Consider the following 24,048-nt stretch of genomic DNA (forward strand, 5'->3'; position numbering starts at 1 on the left):
GGTCGCATAAAAGCACTGATCCTTGCACTGACTTACCTTAAAGGCCCTGGTATACTCACAGCAAAGTTTTTCGCTCACGGGTGACATGAAGTTCAATAGTTGAGTAACAAAAAAAGAAACAAAAGATCTTTTTGGTGTCACCCACTCGTTTTAAAGCAGAATTTAATTTAGTGATGCACGGTCAGAAAAAATGGCCAAAATATGTACCTAAAGTGTCCATATTAGTTCCTCAGTGGTACATATTGGTACCACAAAGGTACATATGTAGACCTTTTAAATGGTACAGTTTTGGATATTTCAACCATTTTTTCTGACAGTGTGGACAAAGTGAAGAAATAAAAGAAAAAAAAGAAGTTTAGGCTAGACCCACCTATTACATCTTGCCGTGACAGTGACCAATGACAGTTTGAAGGGGTTAAACAACAGTACATTGAAGGTTTTATTGACAGGTTATTGCAAACAACCTAAACTAAATAAAAAAACAACCTTGTGGGCAGATTTTGTCTAAAGTTACATTGCACCTTTTCATTTCGCTTGAAGCATATCAGGGCCTCAACTTGCACAATAACAAAGCTTGAAACACCTTGCAGGTGATACGTCAGATACAAATATGTCTAATGTCTAACAACTAGTCTAATATCCTAACTTTGTTCTCGGAACTGTAGGGTGATGTAAGCGAAACTAGAGGTCCTTTACTAAATCCATAAAGGTATTTTAGTGCCTTATAATCAGATGATAATTTGACCTGTCATACAGCAAGCCTGCTCTTATAGCTTATAGCTGCAGAACTGTGCAGACAATTATTAATATATAATAAAATATATCTTGGTAATAATAAATAGATGAAACAGTGGCCCATAACAGATTTAGAAACCATAACCACATCTGAATATACACTAATGTCCTTGCTTTGAATTAAACGTCATACAACATCAAGTGGCAATTATTGTAATAAAATTACTTTTAGGTTTTATGTACACCATTTCATTCCAAATAAGTAAATGAAAATTTGACTTTAAAAGTGAAGTTGGTTTGGATATGCAAATAACAATGACATTTTATCTTTGCAAGGAAATGTATTCATTTTATATGTGATTAAGGTGTCCAAGTACGTCAGGCTTACTGTATACTTTTTTAGGTTAAGCACAGTTTCTCCAGCTAAACACCACTGTAAAAAAGTTTGCATTTAAATTTTTAAGTATAATCAACTCGGATTTACAAGCCAGATTTTTATCTTGACTAGTGATGAGTTGCTGTAACTTATAAAAGAAAGTTGAATTAGCTTAACTTGTTTCAACTTTATTTTATAAGTTACAGCAACTCATCATTAGTCAAGATTACAAAACAAATTTAAAATGACTTATAAATCCAAGTTGATTATACTTAAAAATTTAAGAGCAAAAAATTTTTTTTACAATGCTGACTTGTTTACTGGTTCTTTACCATGTCTAAACAAGCGCGATAAAAGGCCCATGTATAGTTGACAGATCAGTGTTTATAATTTGTATTAAAGGTGCAGTGTGTAAATTTTAGCAGCATCTAGTGGTGAGGTTGCGAATTGCAACCAACAGCTTAGTCCACTGCTCACCTCTTGCTTTTGAAACACATAGAGAAGCTGCCACCGGACAAACATGTCATCGTCGGAGACAACTTAGTAAAAAAAATTGTGTAGAAAAATGGCGGCACAAAATGGCGACTTCCATGTAAGGGGACCCTCTTTGTATGTAGATAAAAAGGTCTCGTTCTAAGGTAGTAAACACATAACGGTTCATTATGAAAGGTCTTTAAACACCCCTGATAATATAGTTGTGTATATTATTTTGCATTTCTGTCAAGAGATCCTTCTAAAAGTTACACACTGCACCTTTAAATACAAATTATAAATTAAATAGCATTTATAATTTGTACACACAACTGGCATTGTGTGAAAAAGACCCTTGAAACCTTAAATTCTGACGCAGTTCTCTAATTTTCACGCTTGTGCTTTCACAGTGTGTGTGTGTGTGTGTGTGTGTACAGTATGTGTGTGTTTTGTGTGATCTCTTGGTTTCTCTCCATGCTCTAACTTTGTCACTTTTTCCACATGTGTCTTTTTCCCATGATGCACCTGCTTCTGCACCTGTCCACCTCATCTTCACCCCTGTCCTCCTCTCGGCTGTTCGTTCACTCGGGTGGGGGGCTTTTAGCCTCCTAAAAAGAGGTTGGATTATAATCCTGACTACTCCACACATGCTGTGGCACAGGTAAATGACCTCCTGTCCATCCACCCCTTTCCATACAGTTTGCTATTCTACTTTGTCTTTTTTCTTGTCCCAACTTTTTTTTTCTACCCACAATTATACTTAGTAGTATGATTTAAAAAACTCAAAATCGATCCTTACCAAAAACCATCTGACATCTTGTCCCCAGGTACACCTTTTTGGACACATCTTTGTTGTTTCTTGTGCCTTTTTTAAGTTATGCTAATTTATCTTTACACACTTTCTCACTTCTTCTTTCTGTGCGTGTGAGTGAGGTCGTCTTAGAGATAAAAGAGAGAGAGAGAGAGCCTGCAGAAAAGTTACTGTAAAAAACACTTTTATGCATAAGCGATACCCCGCATTCCTTAACAAGGTAATTTTGTGACTATATTTATTTTGGGGGATTTAAACTTTTAACATTTAACAGGTCAGGTGTGCGGTTATCGAAAAATATTGCATACTTCGTGGAACATTTCTCAAACAATCAGAATAAAGCCTTCAACACCCCATGGTATAAGTCACAATATCAGACTGTCACTACACTGTTATTGTGGGCCAAAAGAACTCACCACAATGATTTTATCACGGTATATATTGAAAGGGGTTTTTTTTACAAATAGATAAAAATACTATGTCAAGTTCATCTTTAGTATTATTTATATTTTGGGCTGATTTTGCTTTATTTCTTTGCATTTTATAAGTGAACATGTCGTGTGTTAAAGGGACACTCCACTTTTTTTAAAAATAGGCTTATTTTCCAGCTCCCCCTAGAGTTAAGCAATTGAGTTTTACCGTTTTGGAATCCAGCCGATATGAGCCGATAATGTGGAAAAACAATGAAATTATCAAAAAAATATTTTTAGCTAATTTCAAAGAACAGACATTAAAAAAGAATCTCCCAAAGTTTTGTAGTCCAAATAATTGAGTAAAGGTGTTTAAATGACTGTTAAAGTTGAAACGTCACTATCTCTCCAAATATGGTGTTACACGTTGTTTTTAGAGCCAATCAGAAATCTACATAAACGCTGATAATTGGTCCAGCCATTCTCCTGTCAGACTCGCAGCACTCTGTACCCAATACTTAACTCCTTTATAAATTTGTTACACTGTTATTGTCAACTAGCCTACACAAAGATATGATTGCACAGGCAAGCATTATTTGTTTTCTTTTTGCTTGATCTGCCTCTCTCAATTTCTCTCATACGCACACACACACACACACACACACACACACACACACACACACACACACACACACACACACACACACACAAACACACACATTTCCATGTTTTGTGGGGACATTCCATAGATATAATGTTTTTTATACTGTACAAACTGTATATTCTATTCCCTTCCCCAAACTTAAACCCCAACCATCACAGAAACCTTTCTGCTACTTCACATTTTCAATAAACATCATTCTGTTTGATTTATAAGCTTGTTTCTTGGTTTACTGTAATAGCATTTATATTAATGTATTTGGTCAAATTAAGCTGTAAAATAAAAATGCAATGGATTTTGAAAGATATCTACAAAAAACGGGCAAAAAACTTTAAAGGCTATTTTCTAAGGTTTTAGTTGGAAAAAGAGGACAGACAACCTTAATTCAAATGTCTATATCTTTAAAACCATTCAAGGTATGACTTTGGATATCATTTGAAAGCTTATGATCTCCTCTCCTCTTTGATACCAAAATCTAAATTTTGAAATTTGGGTCACTGTGACTGATTTTGCTGGATCAGGTCACATTTAGACAATCCCCGCATCTGGCGCACCGCTTTTAGCATAGCTTAGCATAATTCATTGAATCTGATTAGACCATTAGCATCGCGTTTAAAAATAACCAAAGAGATTCAATATTTTTCCCATTTTAAACTGGACTCTTGAACGTGTACTAAGAACGATGAAAATGTAAAAGTTTTCCTGCAATTTTCTAGGCCGATATGGCTAGGAACTATACTCTCATCCTGGCCGTACCATGTGTGCAGCAGGCGCAATGATATTGCGCAGTGTCCCCTGCTATCGAAAGTAACCAAGGGGACTATTTTCAGGCGCTGCGTAATATCATTGCACCTTCTGCAGTTATGGTACTTGATTATTACAGCAGAATGAGAGTATAGTTCTTAGCCATATCGGTGTAAAAAAATTGCACCTTTTCATTTTACATCGCTCTCAGTACACGATGTAACTTCAGAAGAGTCAAGTTTTAAATAGGAAAAATATCAAAACTCTTTGGTTAATTAATTGTGCTAAGCTATGCTAAAAGCGCCACCGCCAGACCAGGGGATCGTCTAAATCAGGGGTCTCCAACCTTTTTTCATTGGAGAGCTACTTTCTAAAAAATAAAAGTGGTCGAGAGCTACTTGTGTCACGTTATACATAAAACACCGGTCTATTAACTCACTGTGATTTGAACTCTTTCCTGCCAGCATTTTTTTTTTAAAAGTTGCCAGCCAGTGCAAGCATTTTTTTGGTATCTCTTGACATTTTATGTTTAAATATGAGATGATAACCCATTGAACCTGTGACGACGACTGTATTTTCGTTTTATCAAAAATGAATCCGAAAATGACGGCATCCATTTAACCATAGTGCTTCGACTCGAGATGTGCGCGGATCGTCCGGTTGCCATGGCGCGAGCTTCACAGCGTTGCGCGGATCGTCCGGTTGCCCCGGCGCGGGCTTCACAGCGTTGCGCCTATCGTCCGGTTACCGCGGCGCGGGCTTCACAGCGTTGCGGAGATCGTCCGGTTGCCGGGGCGCGGGCTTCACCGCGTTGCGCGGATCGTCCGGCGTGGGTGCGCGGACTTATCTGTTTGTTTTTGAATCATAAATGTTAAATTACTGATGTCATATGATACGCCGGTCTACACAGCTCAACGCGACGTCAAACATGTACCCAGTCTTTACTACCACAGGCGCTTGTAAAACTAACCAGACATCCAAATGCGGCATAACCACAGAAAATAAATAAATAAATAAACCCGCGAGCGAGCTACCTGCAATTAAGACGCGAGCTACCAGTAGCTCGCGAGCTACCTGTTGGAGACCCCTGGTCTAAATGGATTCCAAAACGGTAAAATCAATTGTTTAACTATAGGGGAGCTGGAAAATGAGCCTATTTTCAAAAAAAAGTGGAGTATTCCTTTAATATCGGAATGAGTTAATTGTTTTTTGTTTTTTATTTGAGAAGGATTTTACATTGTTTAAAAATTATTTTGTGTTTTAGCATATAACATCAGAAGCAATGCATAAATGCACTTTCCAGTGCCAGATTTTCATTGTAAAGCTTTCTAATTGACCTGTATTACTGTGTTAAAGTCGCTGTTGTTAGTATTGCCCCTCCCTCCTTGCATTGGATCAAAGTCGCACATGGATGAGCCAGAATTAACCGGTCAGACTGCTGTATTGTGTTCAGATTTGTTGTAATTTACCCCGGCTGTGTCAAAGGAAAGGAGGCGTGGCTTTGTGCAGCCTCTGTACGGTTTTGTGTGCTGGCTTTTGTTGGTCTGTTTCGAGGGTCTTATTAACTCTTTCATTCTAGCAGGAGGTCCCAGTTCATTTTCCTGGTCTCTTAAGGTGGTATAGAGAGACATGGAACCCTTGTCAGTCACGGCTATCTTTGCGCATGCGGGGGGAAGGTTTTGAGCGTGGCGCAGGATGAGAGAGTAATGTTATGCTTCTTTGTTTCCATGGATCTCACTCATCCCTTTTGTTTTCTGTTCTCTTCCAGTCATCACTTTATCTCTCACCTTCGGAACGACCCGAGAGGCCTTCAAGGTAAGTTCCTGTATTGGGTCTTACCCTTGTTTTTCTCCCTAAGACTATTTTATTTTCTAGAGCGATGCTTAGTGGTTATCAACTGGAGGACAGAAGCTGAGCATCCTCAGTGTAATGCAATATCCTCATGTGTTTAAGAGATATACAACTCTTTATTTATATGTGTGATTTTGTGTGTATGTTTTTTCCAGTTATTCACATCCTTTGCTATGGGTCATTTGCATTTGTATCTTTATACCTCCTGTTTATTTTCTCTGTGTATTGAGGTGATGGGGTCATTACATTGTTAGGGTCTATAAGCCATTAACAAATTAGTTATTTTGTTATTTGATACCCAGCCTGTAAAAACCCAGCTAATTATTTTTTTAGTAATTGAATGTAATATAAAAACAAATCAATTACGTAATGTAACATTCTGTGAAAATTTGACCTTGATATCTTTATTGACCATGTCAATAATTGAAATCAAACTTTGATGCTCCATATTACATAATTAGATTATAAGACTTTTGCGTTGATTTCACAGACAGTATCACATTTATTATTTTTATGTTTAAAGGAAGACACCACCGTTTTTCAAAATTTTGCTATGTTCTTACCTCAACTTATAACAAATTAATACATACCTATCTTTTTTCAATCTGTGCACTTAATCTTTGTACAGCGCGTTGTGAATGTGTTAGCATTTAGTCTAGCCCCATTCATTCCTTAGGATCCAAACAGGGATGAATTTAGTAGCCACCAAAAACTTCCATGTTTTGCCTATTTAAAGACTGTTACATGAGTAGTTACACGAGTAAGTATGGTGGCGCAAAATAAAAATAAAGCGATTTTTTAAGCGGATAAAAAGGAGAACTATATTGCATGGCGGAAGAGCACTTAGTTTGCAGCACTTCGACCTCAGGCGCAGTAACATCATCACTACTGACTACTCCACCTCTCGCTCAAACTTCCATCAATATTACCACCTCTCGCTCAAACTTCTGTCAATATTACTGCACCCGAGGTCAAAGTGCTGCAAACTAAGTGCTCTTCCGCCATACAATATAGTTCTCAGTTTTTATCCTCTTAAAAAATCGCCACGCTTTTTTTTTGCCACCATACTTACTCGTGTAACTTGTAACAGTCTGTGTTTGGTGGCTTTAAATTAATTCCTGTTTGGATCCTAAGGAATGAATGGGGCTAGGCTAAATGCTAACACATTCACAACGCACTGTACAAATATTAAATGCAGGCATTAAAAAAGATGGGTATATATTAATTTGTCTAAGTTGAGGCAAAAACATAGTAAAATATAGAAAAACGGTGGTGTTTTCCTTTAAACATAAAAATAGTAATATTACACAAGCATGCTATATTATTGTATTTATTTATTTATTTATTTTCATTTTAAACCGATGTAATGTGCTCTAGAATTAATTATTTCAGTTTAATATTGTTTTTAATTCTTTGTAAATTCAGAAATACTGAAGAGTAAATATTATATATTGTAGTATTTAAATAAATATTGTGAAGTCAGAAACCTTTTTTTATCTACATTTTTTATTTGGGATTTTTTAGTTCTGCAAGCGACTACCGGAAAAGACGGAAGTCCGAGCCATCTGTCACTCAAGCCAACACAAAAAGTGAGCAGAATGCGCGTCCAGTGGACTCCCACAAAGCACAGTCACTGAAGAAGCCCACCATACGCTCATCCCCCTCATCACCATCTAAAGCCAAAGGTAAATGTAACACGTAAAGTAATAGCACTGATTACTATTTTTAAATGATTTTCCAGTGTAGCTGGAAAAAACTTCTGTAGAAATTACAGTATTACTGGGTATTACTGGCAACTAGCTGCCAGTAACTTACTGTAGATTTTACATTTGTGGTATTTACTGGCAACAGTTTGTTAAAAAGTTAAATGAAAATGAAACATTTCAATCTTTATCTTCTTCGGTAAGTTACTGGCAACCAGCTGCATAATTACAGCAAATTTTTACAGTGTATGCATAAAAGAACTTATAGCATCTTGAAGAGTTATTTTTTGTGGAGCACTAAATTAGTTTTGTTGCCAATTTGTGGTAAAGTGATTTTTATAAAAAAGCCTATCTGTATGTTTTATTAGTTTCATACCAGAAATCAAAATAAGTCTCTATAATAAGCTGGCAATGAAGGTGGTTATACAAAGCTGGTGTATTATATTTATTTTTGATAAAGAACATAAAATGTGAGGCTTCGCTTTTTCCTCTTTGCCTTATGTTGTAAACTTAAGAGTTTTCTTACTAACTCTAACCTGTTTTCTTCTGACTCTCACTGTCTCTTATACTGTCAGCTAAGCTCACTAACCAGCTCTCCTGTCTGCTCTTTATCATGCTGCGCTGGATGTTGTTTTGATTCACAGCTGGAGACGCTACAGAGTCTCTCTCTTCCTGTATGAGCTCTCCAGGTATGGAGCGTCTCTCTACAGATTCCCTCTCTCTCTCCACGCCAACCTGGCGTGGCTCCAAACGCTCCATCTGCTTCAAGAACGGCTGGCAAACAAGCCGACACGAAACTGCTGAGACTTGGAGCAGTGCTGATGACGAATCTGGCGCGACCCCTACGTCACCACGGCTGAAATCACGCAGCTGTGATGATTTGCTGTCTGATGGACATGGTGCTAGTAATGACGGAAGAACGTTGAATTCTGTGACTTCTATTCGAACTGAGAGCACAGGTTCATTGCTTGATGAAGATGCCACGCAACCGCCTCAAGTAAAAAGTCTTACCTCATCCCCCAGGGGTCGCCGACATCACAGACGTAAGATGCCCCATGATGCCCCTGGTTTCCTTCAGCTTTACAAAACCATGCACCACATTGACCGTGAGCAGCTCTTACCCTCAGATGTGATTCGTTCTGTACGTGCACGAATCCTTGAGTTGGAACGGCAACAGCAGCAGCAGAGGCACAGCCTCCATGGCTGGGCATCTTTAGGTCAGGAGGTGCCACGACAAATGGTACCCAACCGGATATCGGAGTATGAGCAGCTCATCCAGAAATCGAAGTCCATGCCAGACCTTGGTGATGACACTGTCCCTTCAGGCACCACAACTCCAGGGTCCTCGAGGGCCAGCAGTTGTCCCAAGCGACGTTTTTCCGTTGAATCACTTTTGGAAGAGGACGACAGTCCAGAAAAGGCACGGAGTCCCCCAGAGGGACAGCCAAGATCAGGACCAGACAGCAATAACCTGGTGCCAGTTCGTGAAAAGAACCAACAACATCAAGATTACTCAGACAGCGAACAGGATGCGTGTGCTTCCGAAATAAGCGACATCCAAATAGAAGGATCATCGTTGTGCAGTGAGAGCGACCTTGATCATTGCTCGCTCACCTCATCTGAGAGCTTCTATGGTCATCATGGGCATCATCACCACGGACACCGTTTCCACCGACACCATCACGTGCACCAGAGCTTGGGTCAGAGTCAAGGTTACCAACATCGCCACCTCATCAGCTCCTGTAAGGGTCGCTGTCCAGCCTCGTACACACGATTCACTACCATGTTAAAGCATGAACGCCAACAAGAAAGGGCTCGGCAAGATTCCCGCCCTGTTACACCTCCACCAGGCCAGCAGTCCCCAGGTGAGTCGGGCCTTTCCAAACTTGCCTTCCTGGTCAGCCCCGTGCCTTTCCGCCGAAAGCGAGGCTCCCCACCCACCCATCGGCGACACTGCAGAGGTGGGGGGTCAAAATCCAAAGCCGCAATTTATGAGGCTTTAGATGCTGCGTTGCAGGACATTTATGACCACATAAGGGCAGAAAAGGGGCAAGGGCCAGCAAGGTTGCCAGATGATAGCATACTGCGCCGGTTACTGGAGGAATTGCTACCAGACGTGCCCAAGCGTAGCTCTTCTTTGCGGGTTCAGAGAGGGTCTGGCTCCCCCTCCTCTTCCCACATCCACCAGCCTTACCATGGAGCCCACCAATGTGCCTCCTATCAACAGCAACACCACCATGCAGACGCCTCCAACAACAACCAGCACTCTAATGCTAATGCTAATGCGCACTGCTACTCAGGTGCTGTCTCATAAGCTTGTTTTTCTTCAGTATCATTATGTCAATACCTCAGTTGTTCCCAAATAGACACATGCAAACACTTTCGCTTCTTTTCCACTAAGTCACCATGTTGTAGTATCAAGCATCTTGATGAAGCATATTTAGTCTGGCTATTCGTGCCGGTTCCGCCGGGCGCGTCCCGGGCAGGATTTCGGGTGCGTTCTCCGGAGGTCGCGTTGCTTGACTCCATACATCATTGAGGTTCCCACATTTCAGTTAAAATACATTAGAAAATTGAAATTTAAGACATACAATCATTGTAGTTTCATTCTTACCTTGAAATGTAACGGTTGCTTTTCTGAAATTGAACCTGAAATATTAAACCTTGATGACGTATGCGGTCGACCAACGTGACTTCCGGAGAACGCACCCGAAATCCTGTTCGGGACGTGTCCGGTGGAATTGGCACGAATGGCCACCCTAAGCATATTAGCTAGGCATCTCCTGTCATCTTAGTATAATGTATGTAATATCAAACAAGCAAGAGAGCTGTAATATTGAGACAAAATAGGAGGAGAAAATATGGATGCTGTGGCTTAAAAAATTATAAATGTTTTGGAGGATATTCTCAGACTTTAGACCTGGTGTCTACACCAAAAAATGCTGGGTTGTTTCAACTCGTGGTTGGGTAACATATGGACAAACACAACCGCTGGTTTAAATGAACCAATAAATGTCCATATTTGGTCAAGTCATAGGTTGAAACAACCCAGCATTGGTTCATTTTTCTGTTCATATTAAAGGAGAAATGTTTGTTACCATACTTACTAAAGTGTTTGTGCTTTACAAAAATGTGAAAATATTAAAGTGGAAAAGAAATGTCAGCGGTTGTATGTTTATGATCCCATACGTGCTACAGTATGCATGATGTTTTTACTATGCTTAATTTATGCTTTTTTACCTTTGCTTGCTATTATCTTTATTTTTTTTAATGTATGCAGTACACAATTGTTTTGCCACTTTTCATTTTATTTTTCTATATTTATATTTTTTAATCATTGTTTGATTCACTGTTCTGTGATGGCTGTAATATTAAAGGGGCTTTTTTCAATGCATGCGGTTTTTATGCTGATGTATCCTCCTGATTATCATCTCGTAGTTTTTGTTTGACCCAAAATGTGAAATAAATGTGCATTTTTAAATTGTCTAATGTTCCTTTTGGTCACACTGGCGTCCATGTAGTGTTACCATGGACACTATCACCTGTTTTTGTTCTATTGATCTTTTCATTTTTCCCAAAGATCAGGGGTCTGACACGGGCCGTCTTACACCACAAAGCAGAAGACTCACACCGGAAAGAGAGGTAGTACTTTATCATCTTTTATACAATATATACTTTTTTCATTAGAATTAATCGAAGACTAATATATTCAATCTGAATCCTTGTTGTACAGCAATTTTAAGCTTATGCTATTTTGTCTGCTTGTGATCTTTAATAGCATATTCGTCTTGGTTACAGTTACACAATACTTGGCTTAATGTTAATGTTTAGGCTGATGGTATTTCTGCTTGTCTCGTAGGTCTTTTCTAAGCAGATGACCTATCTTATATTGTCTTCTCTTCTCTATCAGAAACAGTCTGCCAGGGCTATTTATGATTTTAAAGCTCAGTCTGCCAAGTGAGTATAGATCCAAGAGTCTGTCTGGTGCATGTTAATGACGTCACAACATGTTCTCAATTCACTGAAGGTTTTAGCATGGTATGCTGTATCAGCTTTTTGATTTTTTTGCTTCGTACATGTTTGCAAGCTTGCTGATGCCAGACTGTATGGCTGCCATGAAAAGAAATGTTTGCATTTAGCTTTTGGGCTTCTGCTTCTTTATCACCTGCTATTATAATTTGCATCTGGTAGCAGAACCGTCAGTCATTGCATGAATATTTTCACTTAAATGCAGACGCCTGTACAACCACTAAAGAAATGTCAGCACCTATGAATCTTTAGCTAAAATTTGCAAGTCACTATATGCACTAACATTTATTAGACTCATCATTAATTATTATGGTCATATATTGCATCACCGATCTGTTATATCTGTAAGTAGTAATGGGAGTCAAGCTAAACTCACAAGTCACTGGTTTAAATGTGTTATTGTTAGACCTATACAATGCATGTTTAAGCTCACACATTTTTGCACGTGTGCGTGTATTCGCAGGGAACTTTCTTTTAAGAAAGGAGATGCAGTCAATATCATCAGACAGATTGACAGTAACTGGTTCGAGGGGGAACACAAAGGACGGATTGGGATTTTTCCCATCTCATATGTAGAGGTCAGTAATTTGGCTCATGTTCATCACTGCAGTGATAAATATTTAGTTTTTTATATTTCTTTATACAGTGACATCTATATTCACATGTTTTGTTACTATGGCAATCAAAGTAGATACACCAGATATTGACCAGGTTGTGAACAATCTAATCTACATTTATTCTTTATTACATTTTTTCATTCTCTTCTTTAGAAGGTTGCATCTCCAGAGAGGAGGCAGCCTGTCAGACCTCCTCCCCCTGCTCAGGTTAGAGAAATGGGAGAGGCCATAGCTCGATACAACTTCAATGCTGACACTACAGTAGAGCTTTCTCTTAGAAAGGCAAGTGATTTACCAAGAGGATAAAAAAATTGTCAGATGAGATCTCTTCAATGTATTTTTTCTCATAGACTGCAATTAGATGAAATGAAAAGCAGATGTTTTAATCTGAGCATAGTTTCATACATAAATTTAGCATAGTTTCATACATAAATTGTTTAAAATGTTCATTATGAACTCATTTATATGATATTCTTCCAAGACTATTTAAACTGAGCTATGCTATCTGTATATTTGAAGATTTTGGTTCCAAAATGCAATAAAGCCATTTTTACTAATTTCGGTAAAAATGTGTTTTCTATACCAAGAAAGTGACAAGATGAAACCACTATTTTCTGTTACAAAAGTTCACATAGCATCTTTAGGTTATAATAACATAAAAAACTTCTAATCCATAATTTGATTTTTAAAGATTTATTATAAAACTGATTATTTTTTCCACAAAATGCAATAAATCCTTGACAAGTTTTTTTCCAAAATGCTATAAATCTATTGAATCAATATATAAATGGGCATTCATCTTTGCCATGTTATATTCATTTAGTTGACTAGTATACACTGGTTAAAAAAATAAACATTAATGGCATTAATCAAAACACTTACTTTTTCATATTAATAACACTGTCATTGTCACTGGACTGGCGCTTATCGCGTTTTGGATAAAAAACGGAGAAACGATGATAGAATAACATGCCGGTTATCAGATTTTGTGTAAAATTAAGAATTAGCTTTTTTAATACTGACCAGAGTATGTGAGCGGTGCGGTGCGGAGTGGGAGCGGAGCGAGGAGTGGAGTGGGATGATTTTGCCAGGAGCGAGGAGCGGATTTTTTGAATGTCGGAGCGTCGTGATTTTCTCTCGCTCGAAAAAGCTCCACTATTGCTCAGTCACGAGCAAGAACCAAAAACACTGTGAGACAAGGGAGGGACACTAAAAATGTTTCTAAACATATATTTTGGCCCCAATTGCATTTGTTTTGTATTGTTTAATTACACAAAATTAATATAATATCATGTTATTTATGATATTTTTAATTATATTTTACTGACCCCCTCGCGATTTCCGCCTTTGCATTATATGATGGACGAATTCATAAGTTATTAATAAGCACAGTTAAAGAAAGACAGAAATAAAGAGTTTCTGAAATACTACAGTGCAATGGGGCAAAATACAAATGTATTTTAAAAGGTAATGATAGCAAAGAAGAACGCGAGTGCGGGAAGGTGATTACAACATCAAAAGATTCCTTGTGTAATCTTAAAAGGCACGTGTCAAGAAAACACACGTTTTCTGCTTACACTTGGAAAGAAAATCTAAAGGTCGGTATTAATACAGCTTTAACAACCTAAACCACCAACAAAGAATAAAAGAAAAAGCCATTTAAATTTGTAAATAATTTGCGGCATTTACCTTGCTACAGCGCGGTCCGTGACACAGTTATGCCATATGCTTTATTAGAGTTGGACAATAAATTGCGCAGTCTGCTACAGAACTGCAATTGACTCTGATATTTTAACGAGCCAACGAGGTTGGTGTTGTTTCAAAAGAGAATTAAAATTTACAATGGAGCGAACACGGAGCGAGGCGTTAATAAGGAGGGCGTGGGGAGGGAGCAAGGAGCGGAATATTGTACACCCAGAGCGTAGCTTGAGCGGAGTTATTATGAAATGCTTTGAGCGCGGAGCGCAAATTCTTTCCACTCCACTCCGCTCACATACTCTGATACTGACCTGATACAATACTCATTTTGGCTGTAATTATTTTTTTTAAATGGCGTTTCTCGCGTTTATTCATTTATTATACTATTCAATTTATAGCTGTATACACATACTGTATGGAATCAATTGTCCCATATGTGTGTGTTTTAATATTGGAATGAAATATTTGGGAACACCATTTATGCTTCCGGAGTAATTAAAAAGCGCAACCTTTGAGCAGTAACATTTTCCTCTTCCCAAAACATTCCTAACCCTATATGTGCACGTGTCTGTTTTAGGGTGAACGGGTGATCCTCTTGAGGAAGGTTGATCAAAATTGGTATGAAGGAAAAATTCCTGGCTCAAACAGGCAGGGTATTTTTCCAGTGTCCTACGTTGACGTGATCAAGGGCTCCCCATCCAAGAGCCCCAGTCACCAAGGAGACGCGCACACATACAGGGCACAGAAGGTAAGACTGCAGCACCATTATACACACATCCATACATTAATGCATGCACATCCACAAACAAATATGACAAATATGATGTATATTTTTTGGGTGTGCACCCTTTTCAGGTGCTCAGTACCTCTTAAGCAGGTTTGTGTGTTATTGTATAGGATTTTTACGTTTACGATTGTTAACCTCTGTACTTCTCATGTTGTTTGATGAGGGTAAGTTAAGTAGGTTACTTTTTAAATTTCTTTTTTCAGTGTGTGTTTGTGTATTTCATACAGGCACAAAAATCAAAAGATACTCTGTATCTGTCCTATATATCTGTCCTTATTTAAAGGAAAAGTCAAAACAGCATTATTTAAGCAAATAAACTCATAATTGCTTTCTTTCCCCCTGCTAAAGCATGACACAGACTCCTCCCCCCAGTTGCTGTGGTTCGATTATGCCACTAGGACACACCTCCGAGCAGTCACTAGCGAATGGCTATCCCTCACACTGGGTGTCTCTACCTCTTACCCATCGTCTTCTTGTGGCAGTCCAGTCCCCCCCACCCCTCCTCCCTTACCCGTCGGCCTACAATGCACAAGCCCCCAACCTCCTACTCCACCTATGAGAAAATTCACCCCATCACCACAAAACCCCTCCTCAAAGTCCTCCCCCATATCCATACAAAGACCAATCATAGACTCCTCAAATATTTCTCTATATTCCCATGAACATCTCTATGGGCATAGACTGAAATCACTAGATTTCGGTTTACCTCAGAAACTGATCTCAGACCATAACCAGGAGCTGTTCAGACCAGTACAAAAATTGCCTGGTGGTGGTCAAAACTATGACCCATCAAGCCTTATAACCACACCTGATCCATATGACCAGCTCATGTTTTTAAGACGTCAGCTTTACAATGAACTTGAAGTCAGGCTGGCTAACCAATCAGCAAGCATAGTTAATCGCGAGGTGTTACCGGATTGGTCAAAGTCTGAGTCTATCAGTGCAAAGCAAGAAGCAGTAAATATAACAGATAGAGGTCATAAGATCTACGAGAAAAAGACTGAGAACTTGTCAGTCATTTCAAATAACAAGTCAAACTTTCACAGCCCTATAACTGAGATAAAATGGGAGGGAATTCCTGAGTTGTTCATACAGGAAGAAGATGATGAAATAGTCAACAGATCAGGCTTGGATGATGTTTCAAAAAAAGAGGTAGTGAATATTGTGTGACGTATTATATTAGTGCATGACACAGTTTACTATAGTTGTGTGTACTAGAACACCCTCTAATCATCATTCCAAATCTCTTACTACAATTAAAACCCATTTTTTATTCAAAATTTTTATTTCATACACTGTCAAAACAATTTTCAAAATGGGCACTGTCCCACTGTCAGCTAGGGACCATTTTTGACCATGTTTTCAGACAGTGAATTTACTGGCTATATTAAAGGGGCCATATTTTACATTTTGGTGCATTTAGGACTGGCATGTCAACATGAGGCAGTCAAGTCTATGCATGTGGTTGTGACGGAGAAAAAACATGTGAACAAGTTTTTGGTTTTTGCTTTCAATTAATGGTTTTGGCATACATTGGCTTAATGTATATATTTACATATTACATTTAACTTTTTCATTTCAATAGTTCAAAGGAAAGAAATATATACCTTAAAATATTTTTGCATGTACAATAATGTGGACTATCAGGCCCAAAATTGTAAATTTGTAAGTAGGATATATTCATAGTGGAAACACATATTCAGCTCTGTCCTTTTTTTGCCAGGCTGACTCCTCATCTGTTGCACAGTGCAGCACCTCCTCTTTCATTACTTCATCTCTCCCCTTCACCTCCTCCCCCTTTACCACTCAAAATTTCTCACTTTCTCTTTACACCACTAGCTTTTCTCCTCCTCATATTAAATCATCCAACTCGACTGTTCACTCCTCACCTCTGTCGGCTATTAAACCCATTCCATGCGTGTCACCTCCATCCACACTTTCTTTGATACCCTCTTCTTTCTCTGTCCTTCCATCTTCCTCGTTGTCTTCCCCTTCAGACTCTCCTCTCCCTCCATTATCTGTCTCCTCTCCCCCTCCTTCACCTCCACCTTTCACTCCAATCCCTTCATCATCTTCTCCTCCTTCGACTCCTGCATTGAAAGTGTCTCCACTTTCCTCACCACTTCTCCCATCTTCCTTACCAGTGTGTTCTCCTCTGTCATCTTCACCTCCTATTTCTCAATGCCCTTCATCTCCTCTGTCCTCTCCACCCCTCCTCCATTCTTCTGTCCATCCTCAACATTCCTCATCTCTTACCACATCCACTAATGTCTCATCTCAAATCGTAACCTCTAACTGTCCATCATCTTCTCCTCACTCATCCCATATCCCTCCATCTCCTCCTTCATCTCCAATTCCTTCTCATCCTCCTCTTTATTCTTCCAGCAAGCCTCGTCTACCAACCATCCCCGCCTCTCCCCCCTCCTCTCCCTCTCCTCCCCCTTCTCCTCCTCCATCTCAGTTTTCCTCAGATCTAACTCCATCATCTTCTTCTGCTCCTCGCTGCTCTGCTTCTTCCTCTCCCTCTGTCCCTTCTCAAACCTCTCCATCCATCCCACCATCATCTCCCTCTGTTCCTCCCCTCTCTCCTCGTTCACAGCCTCGCTCTCCTAAGATCAAGGTAAAATAGTGAAAGAAAGAAAGAAAGCTTTTCTTGTGTATATTTTAACAAAAAAGCAAGGTTGCTGTGGGGAGCATGTGTGTATGAGTTGATGTATAAGGCGCTGCAATATGTCTGGTCGTGTGTGGTGAATCAAGCCCCATGATTTACTTACAGTTTAAAGGTATTGCGGAGGATTTTCTATTTCCGGGTGGATCATCAACACTATTGGTCCTCCTTAATGTCAATCAGGAGTGTTGTGCAATTGCATTTTTTAAAACGTGGAGAAGGCGGTTCTTTTCTAAAATTCGAGAAAATCCTCCGCTATACCTTTAACTATACAGAATTGTGTGAGTGTGAATATGCATGCAGTTGACCTTATTCATTAGATGAATGAAGACGGGGTTGTGAAAGAGATGTACACTGTTTTTAGTGTATGCAACAGTACAGTCATTTGAACAATTGCCTCTAGGAACTAGCCTAGATTTTATTATATAGCATCTGTCTTGACTAAGCTTTAGATTAGTGATGCACCGATGTATCGGCCACCGATATTTATCGGCCGATTTTTGATGAATTTGAAACCATCTGCATATCGGCAATAGCACGAGAAAGGCTGATACCGATTGTTTATGAATTAACTGCATAAAGAAATCCATTATATGTAAAAAATGAGTTGATGTTGTTAATAAAATAAATGCTGAATAGCAAAAACCACCTTTGAAGGTTGTCATGCTGTCTTATTATATTTGTTTTAGCTTAATTTGTGCCTCTCTTATTATGTTGGTCAGTTGAATGTTAATTAGATCCAATTCATGTTCAGTAAAAATAATTTGATGCAGAAATGAACTAGCTAATAGACCAACTGTATAGTATGGTATACAAGTGTTTAATATCGGTATCGGCATCGGTATGGGCCACAAGTTGTCTGTTTAAATCAGAATCGGTATCGGCCCAAAAAATCCTATCGGTGCATCCCTACTTTAGATACAGCGTGTTCGCATGTGTGTCTTTCTTGGACTGCACATATCAAATCCCTAATAATTTAACCCTGGAGAACCCAAAAAAATGTGTCAGCAATTAACATTGGCCAAATTTGACCCTGTGAGTTCTTCAGGGTTAAGACTTTGGCATGACGGTTAAAAGTAAAATGGAATTAACATCACACTAGGAAAAATATTTTCTTTATCAGTGTTTGTGTCTTATTTTCCAGCAAAATTCTAAACATCCTTAAACCAAGATAACTGAAGACTGTCTTCCGTCCTTTCGAAAACATGATACACTAAAATACGTTCATATGCTAACATATTATTTCTTTAACTCATTCCCCGCCATTGACGAAATATCTCAACACTTAAGAGAAAACATTTGCCTAAAAAAAACGTGTTCCTGGTGAGTTTTTATGGTAAACTGTAATACCGTGATTGTCCACTAGGTGGATAAATATGGATTACCCAATTTATAAAAAAACTAAAGCAAAAAATATTTATAAATTTTACACTCCGTGTATGTTTTGATAATCGTTCTGAATCTGATCTCTAACAAATTTCCTTCACAAAATTTCAATTATTTCATCTTTTTGCTCAAAATGTTGTATTTTTTAAAGCTCCACTGTGTACTATTTTTAGTTAATTCTTAGCAAAAACCCATGTTTTCTTTCAAAAGTATGTGCTCATTCATGTGTAATTACGCCCACCCCACTAATCAAAGTGTTCTCGTAAGTGTAGAATCTGCTATTTAAAATACATACGGTCGAGTCGCTCTCTGGCTGAATCCATGTTGTGCCTCCATCTTTGAAATACATTCGCCGACGAGAGACATTCCTGAAATTCAAGCTCCGCCTTTCGCGCTTTCAGACTACACTCACGCTGGTTGCACGGAGGTTGCATGTGTAGGCGGTATACGTCATCAAGACAGACTTATTTCAGAATATTAACAATTATAAAGCTGACAATTATTCTTAGTTAATTGTAAATTGATGTAATATGCTTATGACTTGCGAATGTAATGCTCAGTTAATTTAAATAAACCAGGCTTGATGACGTATGCAGCCCGGATATGCGACCTGCGTAGACTGAATCCTTCGGCCGCACGCCAGGATAAACCTGCGATCTAATGCTTTGATTTGAAAGCCTGTTGAAGACATATTCTCGAGGACATTAAAACAAGTCGCCAAGGAAGCGAAATGGGGATTTTAAACGACAACGGGACAGGAAAAACATCAAGACCAAAGTCATATTGGAGTTAGTTTTCCAAGATGAGCCTCAATGGACAATGAAGTTGCTACTTTCTATTTTCACCACAGGTAATTCAGCATATTCGTTTACATCTATACAGTCTATGTTGTAAACTTGAAGTTTTATAGTTCCTTGGCTAACTATAGCATGGTTATGCAGTTAGTGTAAACACGCATGTGGTTTAATGTGTTCGAACAGCCACACGCCGTCTCTCCGCCCATTTATGTAATCTGAGGTACTGAGATAAATGTTTTTCATCTTTTCTGACCTCTAACGTAGCACAAACACACGGTGACAGCGCTATTTTTAGCCTTTCATTGATAAAACGCCGCTGATCTGCGCGTCTTTCGTTTCATTTTACAAGCGTGTGAAAGTTGTGCGATCTTATTTCACCAATATCAGAGAAAGCTCTTACATATACACGGACATGTAACCTTTACTTAAAACATAAGCATTGGACTCTGACATATTAGTTTCGCGTCCATTTAAACCCGTCATTACTCCAGCTCATGATTAAATGACAGGAGAGGAACTCGTCCACAGACCATCTCCTCAGTAATCTGGAAAGAAGCGGTTGAAAATGGACAAAAAGAGACAGATTTAAACACCAAGTGTAAACGTAATGTCTTTCTCTCGTCCACTTGTGATCTGATCGACGAAAACGCATCTAAATACCAAGTGTAACAGCCCCTGTGATATTTTTCCTCGCGTGGATGAAAAAGGAGTGTCTACGTTTATGGTTGCTTTTTGTATGTGATTTTAAGCGGACATATCATGACAATCAGACTTTTTACATGTTTAACATAAATCTGTGTGCTTTGACGGATCACAGGCAAAGGACAATGCAAATTGTTCATTTTTTTTCAATGCTTTTGCTTTAGCTACTGGAAGCCTTGTTAACCTTGGCATGACAGGGCCACCGTACTAGTTAAAACGTGTTCCGAATGGGGGGGGGTTAGAAAGTAATAATCAGTTGGTTGTCATATAGAGTTTTACCGCTAGATGGGAGTAGATCCTACACAGTGGGGCTTTAAGAAAAATACCCATATTTAAGAGTTTATAAACAGAGAAAAACATAAAGATAGGATGAAACTTTTTTCCGTTTTGTTTGTTTGAAAGCAGAGGGTCTGTTCTTTCATTTGATGTATTTGTATATTTGTTTATATTTTTTAGAAGAAAATTTTCCTGGAAGGCATTTTGTGAAACTTTTATGAAAATCTCAAAAAATGCTGACGGGCAACTTCTCAAAAAAAAGAAAATTAATAAAAAATAGAAAAATTTATATTTGACTTTACAAAATATTTTGATCTTGAACTGAATAATAAAAAATAAGATCCCAGAACAGCATTTTAGGATACGACCTTAAGCTGCTCAAAAAAATGACAAGACATGCCAAGTATTTTTTTGCATAAATCTTTTTGGCTTAAAGGGGGAGTGCACAATGTTTGAAAATTGCTTTGGAAAAGGGAGTTGGGCTGCCTAACAAAACTCACTTGTAGCCAATCAGCAGTAAGGGGCGTGCTTACTTACCAACATCCTTGCCGGGGTTACGTATGTGTGGGGCGTGTCTGTCAAAAGAAGGTGCAGATTCTATTAGGGTAGGGACATGTTTGTTTAGGTGATATCAAATGTCAACATTGGCTTTCAAACATTGTCCACTCCACCTTTAAACATCAATGTGAGTATAAAGATGGGGTATGGAAAAATGAACCTATGAATTTCATTTTTAAACAGTAGGGTTCTTGTAGGGTCTCGACTGATAAAACATTGTGTTACCAACACAAAGGTCATGGGTTCAATCCAAGGGTGTATAGATTAAATGCATTGTAAGTCGCTTTGGATAAAAGCGTCTATAAAATACATAAATATCTTGCTTTAAATATATCTAACTAAAGCAGGAAAAAATACTGATTGACAAAAATATTCGGCATGTGTACATGAGATTAACATGAGTGGGGATGTGAATAATCCTGCATTGGATTTATACGAGGCTGCTGATCTTTGCTGATGGTTTTCATGCATTTGATTCTTGCAGACAGTTTATAAGCAGGAAGGGGTGCTTGATGGTAAGCCACCCCGTAGCCCCATTTCCACCAGGAGGCGCTGTTTATCTCCCAGTATATCACCCAGTAAAGTGCGGAGGGTAGGATGGAGTGTGCTGTGACACTAGCAGCATTGGCGGCTGGGAAATGAAGTCCATTCTAATCCTTTACATTGTATTTCTTTGGGGTTCACGTCATTGGTGGATTTCCTCTCTGTGTGAATTATAACATATCGGGTCTTCTCTAAGCTCTTTGTAGATAAAGACTTACAGAATGACGTCCTGTGCCTGGATTTGGTGTGATTTACTGACCCGTGGATGTGTTATATACACTATACTGATTCTTCTTCTCTCTATTTCTCTCTTTCTCTCTCTTTACCCTCATAGAAAATGATGCAGGATTCGTCGCATGCAAGTGGTGACCCGTTTCAAGTTGTATATTTTTAATTTTTCATCTGCAATCTAGCTGTAAATTTTCCAGCAGAATGTTTAAAAAACGTTGTTTCAATGTTTCTCAAGGTTTCAAGTTGTATACAATTACGTACCTCGTAACGAGGATGAGCTGGAGCTAAAGGAAGGGGACGTTGTTGATGTCATAGACAAATGTGATGATGGCTGGTTTGTGGGTAAGAATACTTTAAAGTTACTAGCTATGAAAACTACATATTTTTAACATGACATGCTTTTAACTGAAACAGGAAGTCAGTGCGAAACTATCAAGAAGACACTCCCTCTTAAAAAAAAAATAGCGTTTTGTTTAAGGCAGTGGTTCCCAAATTTTTCAGCGTGCGGGCCCCCTTGTGTACAGTGCATTTTTTTGCGGCCCTCCGAAAATTTTTTTATGACAAAAACAGTTTTTAAATGTAATATTTTAATTAAACAAAACATATCAAATTATACCTAGTAGTGCTGTTGGTTAGTTGGCTTATTATTTTTTAGGTTTAATTACACAGAATTCATGATAAATTAATGTATTTTATAAAAGGTCATAAAACCGAGACCCCCCTGGCACCATCTCGCGGCCCCCAGTTTGAAAACCACTGGTTTAAGGCACAGTCTGGCAAAGTCACATTTGACAGCTTGTGAGCACCACATCTGTATTATAATAAAGTCTAATAGAGTCCCGATTTAGGTATAAAATGAAAGTATATATATATATCAATATAAAAATATGATAACATTGATGTGCAATTTATGCTTGTGTGTAAGTAGCAGTTTTTGCTTCTCATCTACTCAACAGTGGTGTTTATAATGTTAAGGCTGTCTAGCTGTTTGTGATGTTTTATTTCCTCTGCACTGTTTTTGGCGTAGATTTGCACATATGATCCGCTCTGTGCTATCGCGCTGGACCCAGAGTACCCTGCTTGTGTATACGTATAAGCAGTTTACATGATGCTGACGCGATATCAGACTTTATTCACCCCCAATGTAAAGCATATTTACACTGTTGGATAAGTTCTTATCCACTAGATAGTGCACTACGATAAAAACTAGTAAATGTCTTATTTCAGGCGCTTGTAATTTCAGGTGGGACGCTTTAGCGTCTAGAGAGCATTTAATTGGACAGGAAATTTGATGAGAAGCTAAAGTGTAGGATGATGTCATAAAATTCTAGACTTTTAGCGCACGTCTCAAATTCTACGTTTTGAATGCTTATGTTTTCTGAATTTTGTGAGCGTTTAAGATCATATCGGTTTATGTATGAAGAGTTTGGTTCCGAAACGCAATAAATCCATTTTGACTAATTTGGGTAAAAATGTGTTTTCTATACCAAGAAATTGACAAAATAAAAAAAACTATTTTCTGTTACAAACTTTCACATAGCATCTGTATGTTAAAAAACAGTAAAAATTCAAATCCATAATTTGATTTTCAAAGATTTATTATAAAAACTGATTATTTTTTCCACAAAATGCAATAAATCCATGACAGTTATTTTTTCAAAATGCTATAAATCTATTGAATTAATATATAAATGTGCATTCATCTTTGCCATGTTATATTCATTTAGTTGACTAGTAGAGCTGTATAAAATGAGAATCATGATTCTTTTGCTTAAAATAAAGAGCACGATTCTCTCACGATTCTCAAGAACTTTGTTAACTTTAAAGATGTTCAACCCCTGAACATTAGTTTTTACAGGTGCAAAGAATTATGCTTCTGAAAGTTTCAGATAAGTGTACATAATCTTTAAATTCAGTTAATGTTAATTGTAGAGTGATTATGTATTCATTTTATTTAAAGAAAAAAAATTTAATATACATTTTAAGTAGACATG

At 38.2% G+C, this 24,048-nt stretch overlaps 1 protein-coding gene across 16 annotated transcripts in view; it reads left to right on the top strand.

Moving 5' to 3' along the window:
• sorbs2a (sorbin and SH3 domain containing 2a) overlaps positions 1-24,048 on the top strand; it is a 90,259-nt gene that overhangs the window by 62,593 nt on the left and 3,618 nt on the right. For 10 of the 16 annotated variants that reach the window (XM_055205661.2, XM_055205668.2, XM_055205658.2 and 7 more), the window contains 13 exons: positions 2,187-2,243; positions 5,977-6,023; positions 7,584-7,744; positions 8,407-10,062; positions 11,343-11,404; positions 11,622-11,719; positions 12,255-12,369; positions 12,562-12,690; positions 14,684-14,854; positions 15,242-16,045; positions 16,617-17,513; positions 22,158-22,195; positions 22,290-22,396. In XM_055205661.2, coding sequence (XP_055061636.2) covers positions 2,187-2,243; positions 5,977-6,023; positions 7,584-7,744; positions 8,407-10,062; positions 11,343-11,404; positions 11,622-11,719; positions 12,255-12,369; positions 12,562-12,690; positions 14,684-14,854; positions 15,242-16,045; positions 16,617-17,513; positions 22,158-22,195; positions 22,290-22,396 — 4,342 coding nt within the window. The other 6 variants (XM_055205663.2, XM_055205675.2, XM_055205670.2 and 3 more) reach the window with 6 other exon arrangements.

Source organism: Misgurnus anguillicaudatus, chromosome 3 (genome assembly GCF_027580225.2).
Source record: "Misgurnus anguillicaudatus chromosome 3, ASM2758022v2, whole genome shotgun sequence".
In the NCBI taxonomy this organism is placed as follows: domain Eukaryota; kingdom Metazoa; phylum Chordata; class Actinopteri; order Cypriniformes; family Cobitidae; genus Misgurnus; species Misgurnus anguillicaudatus.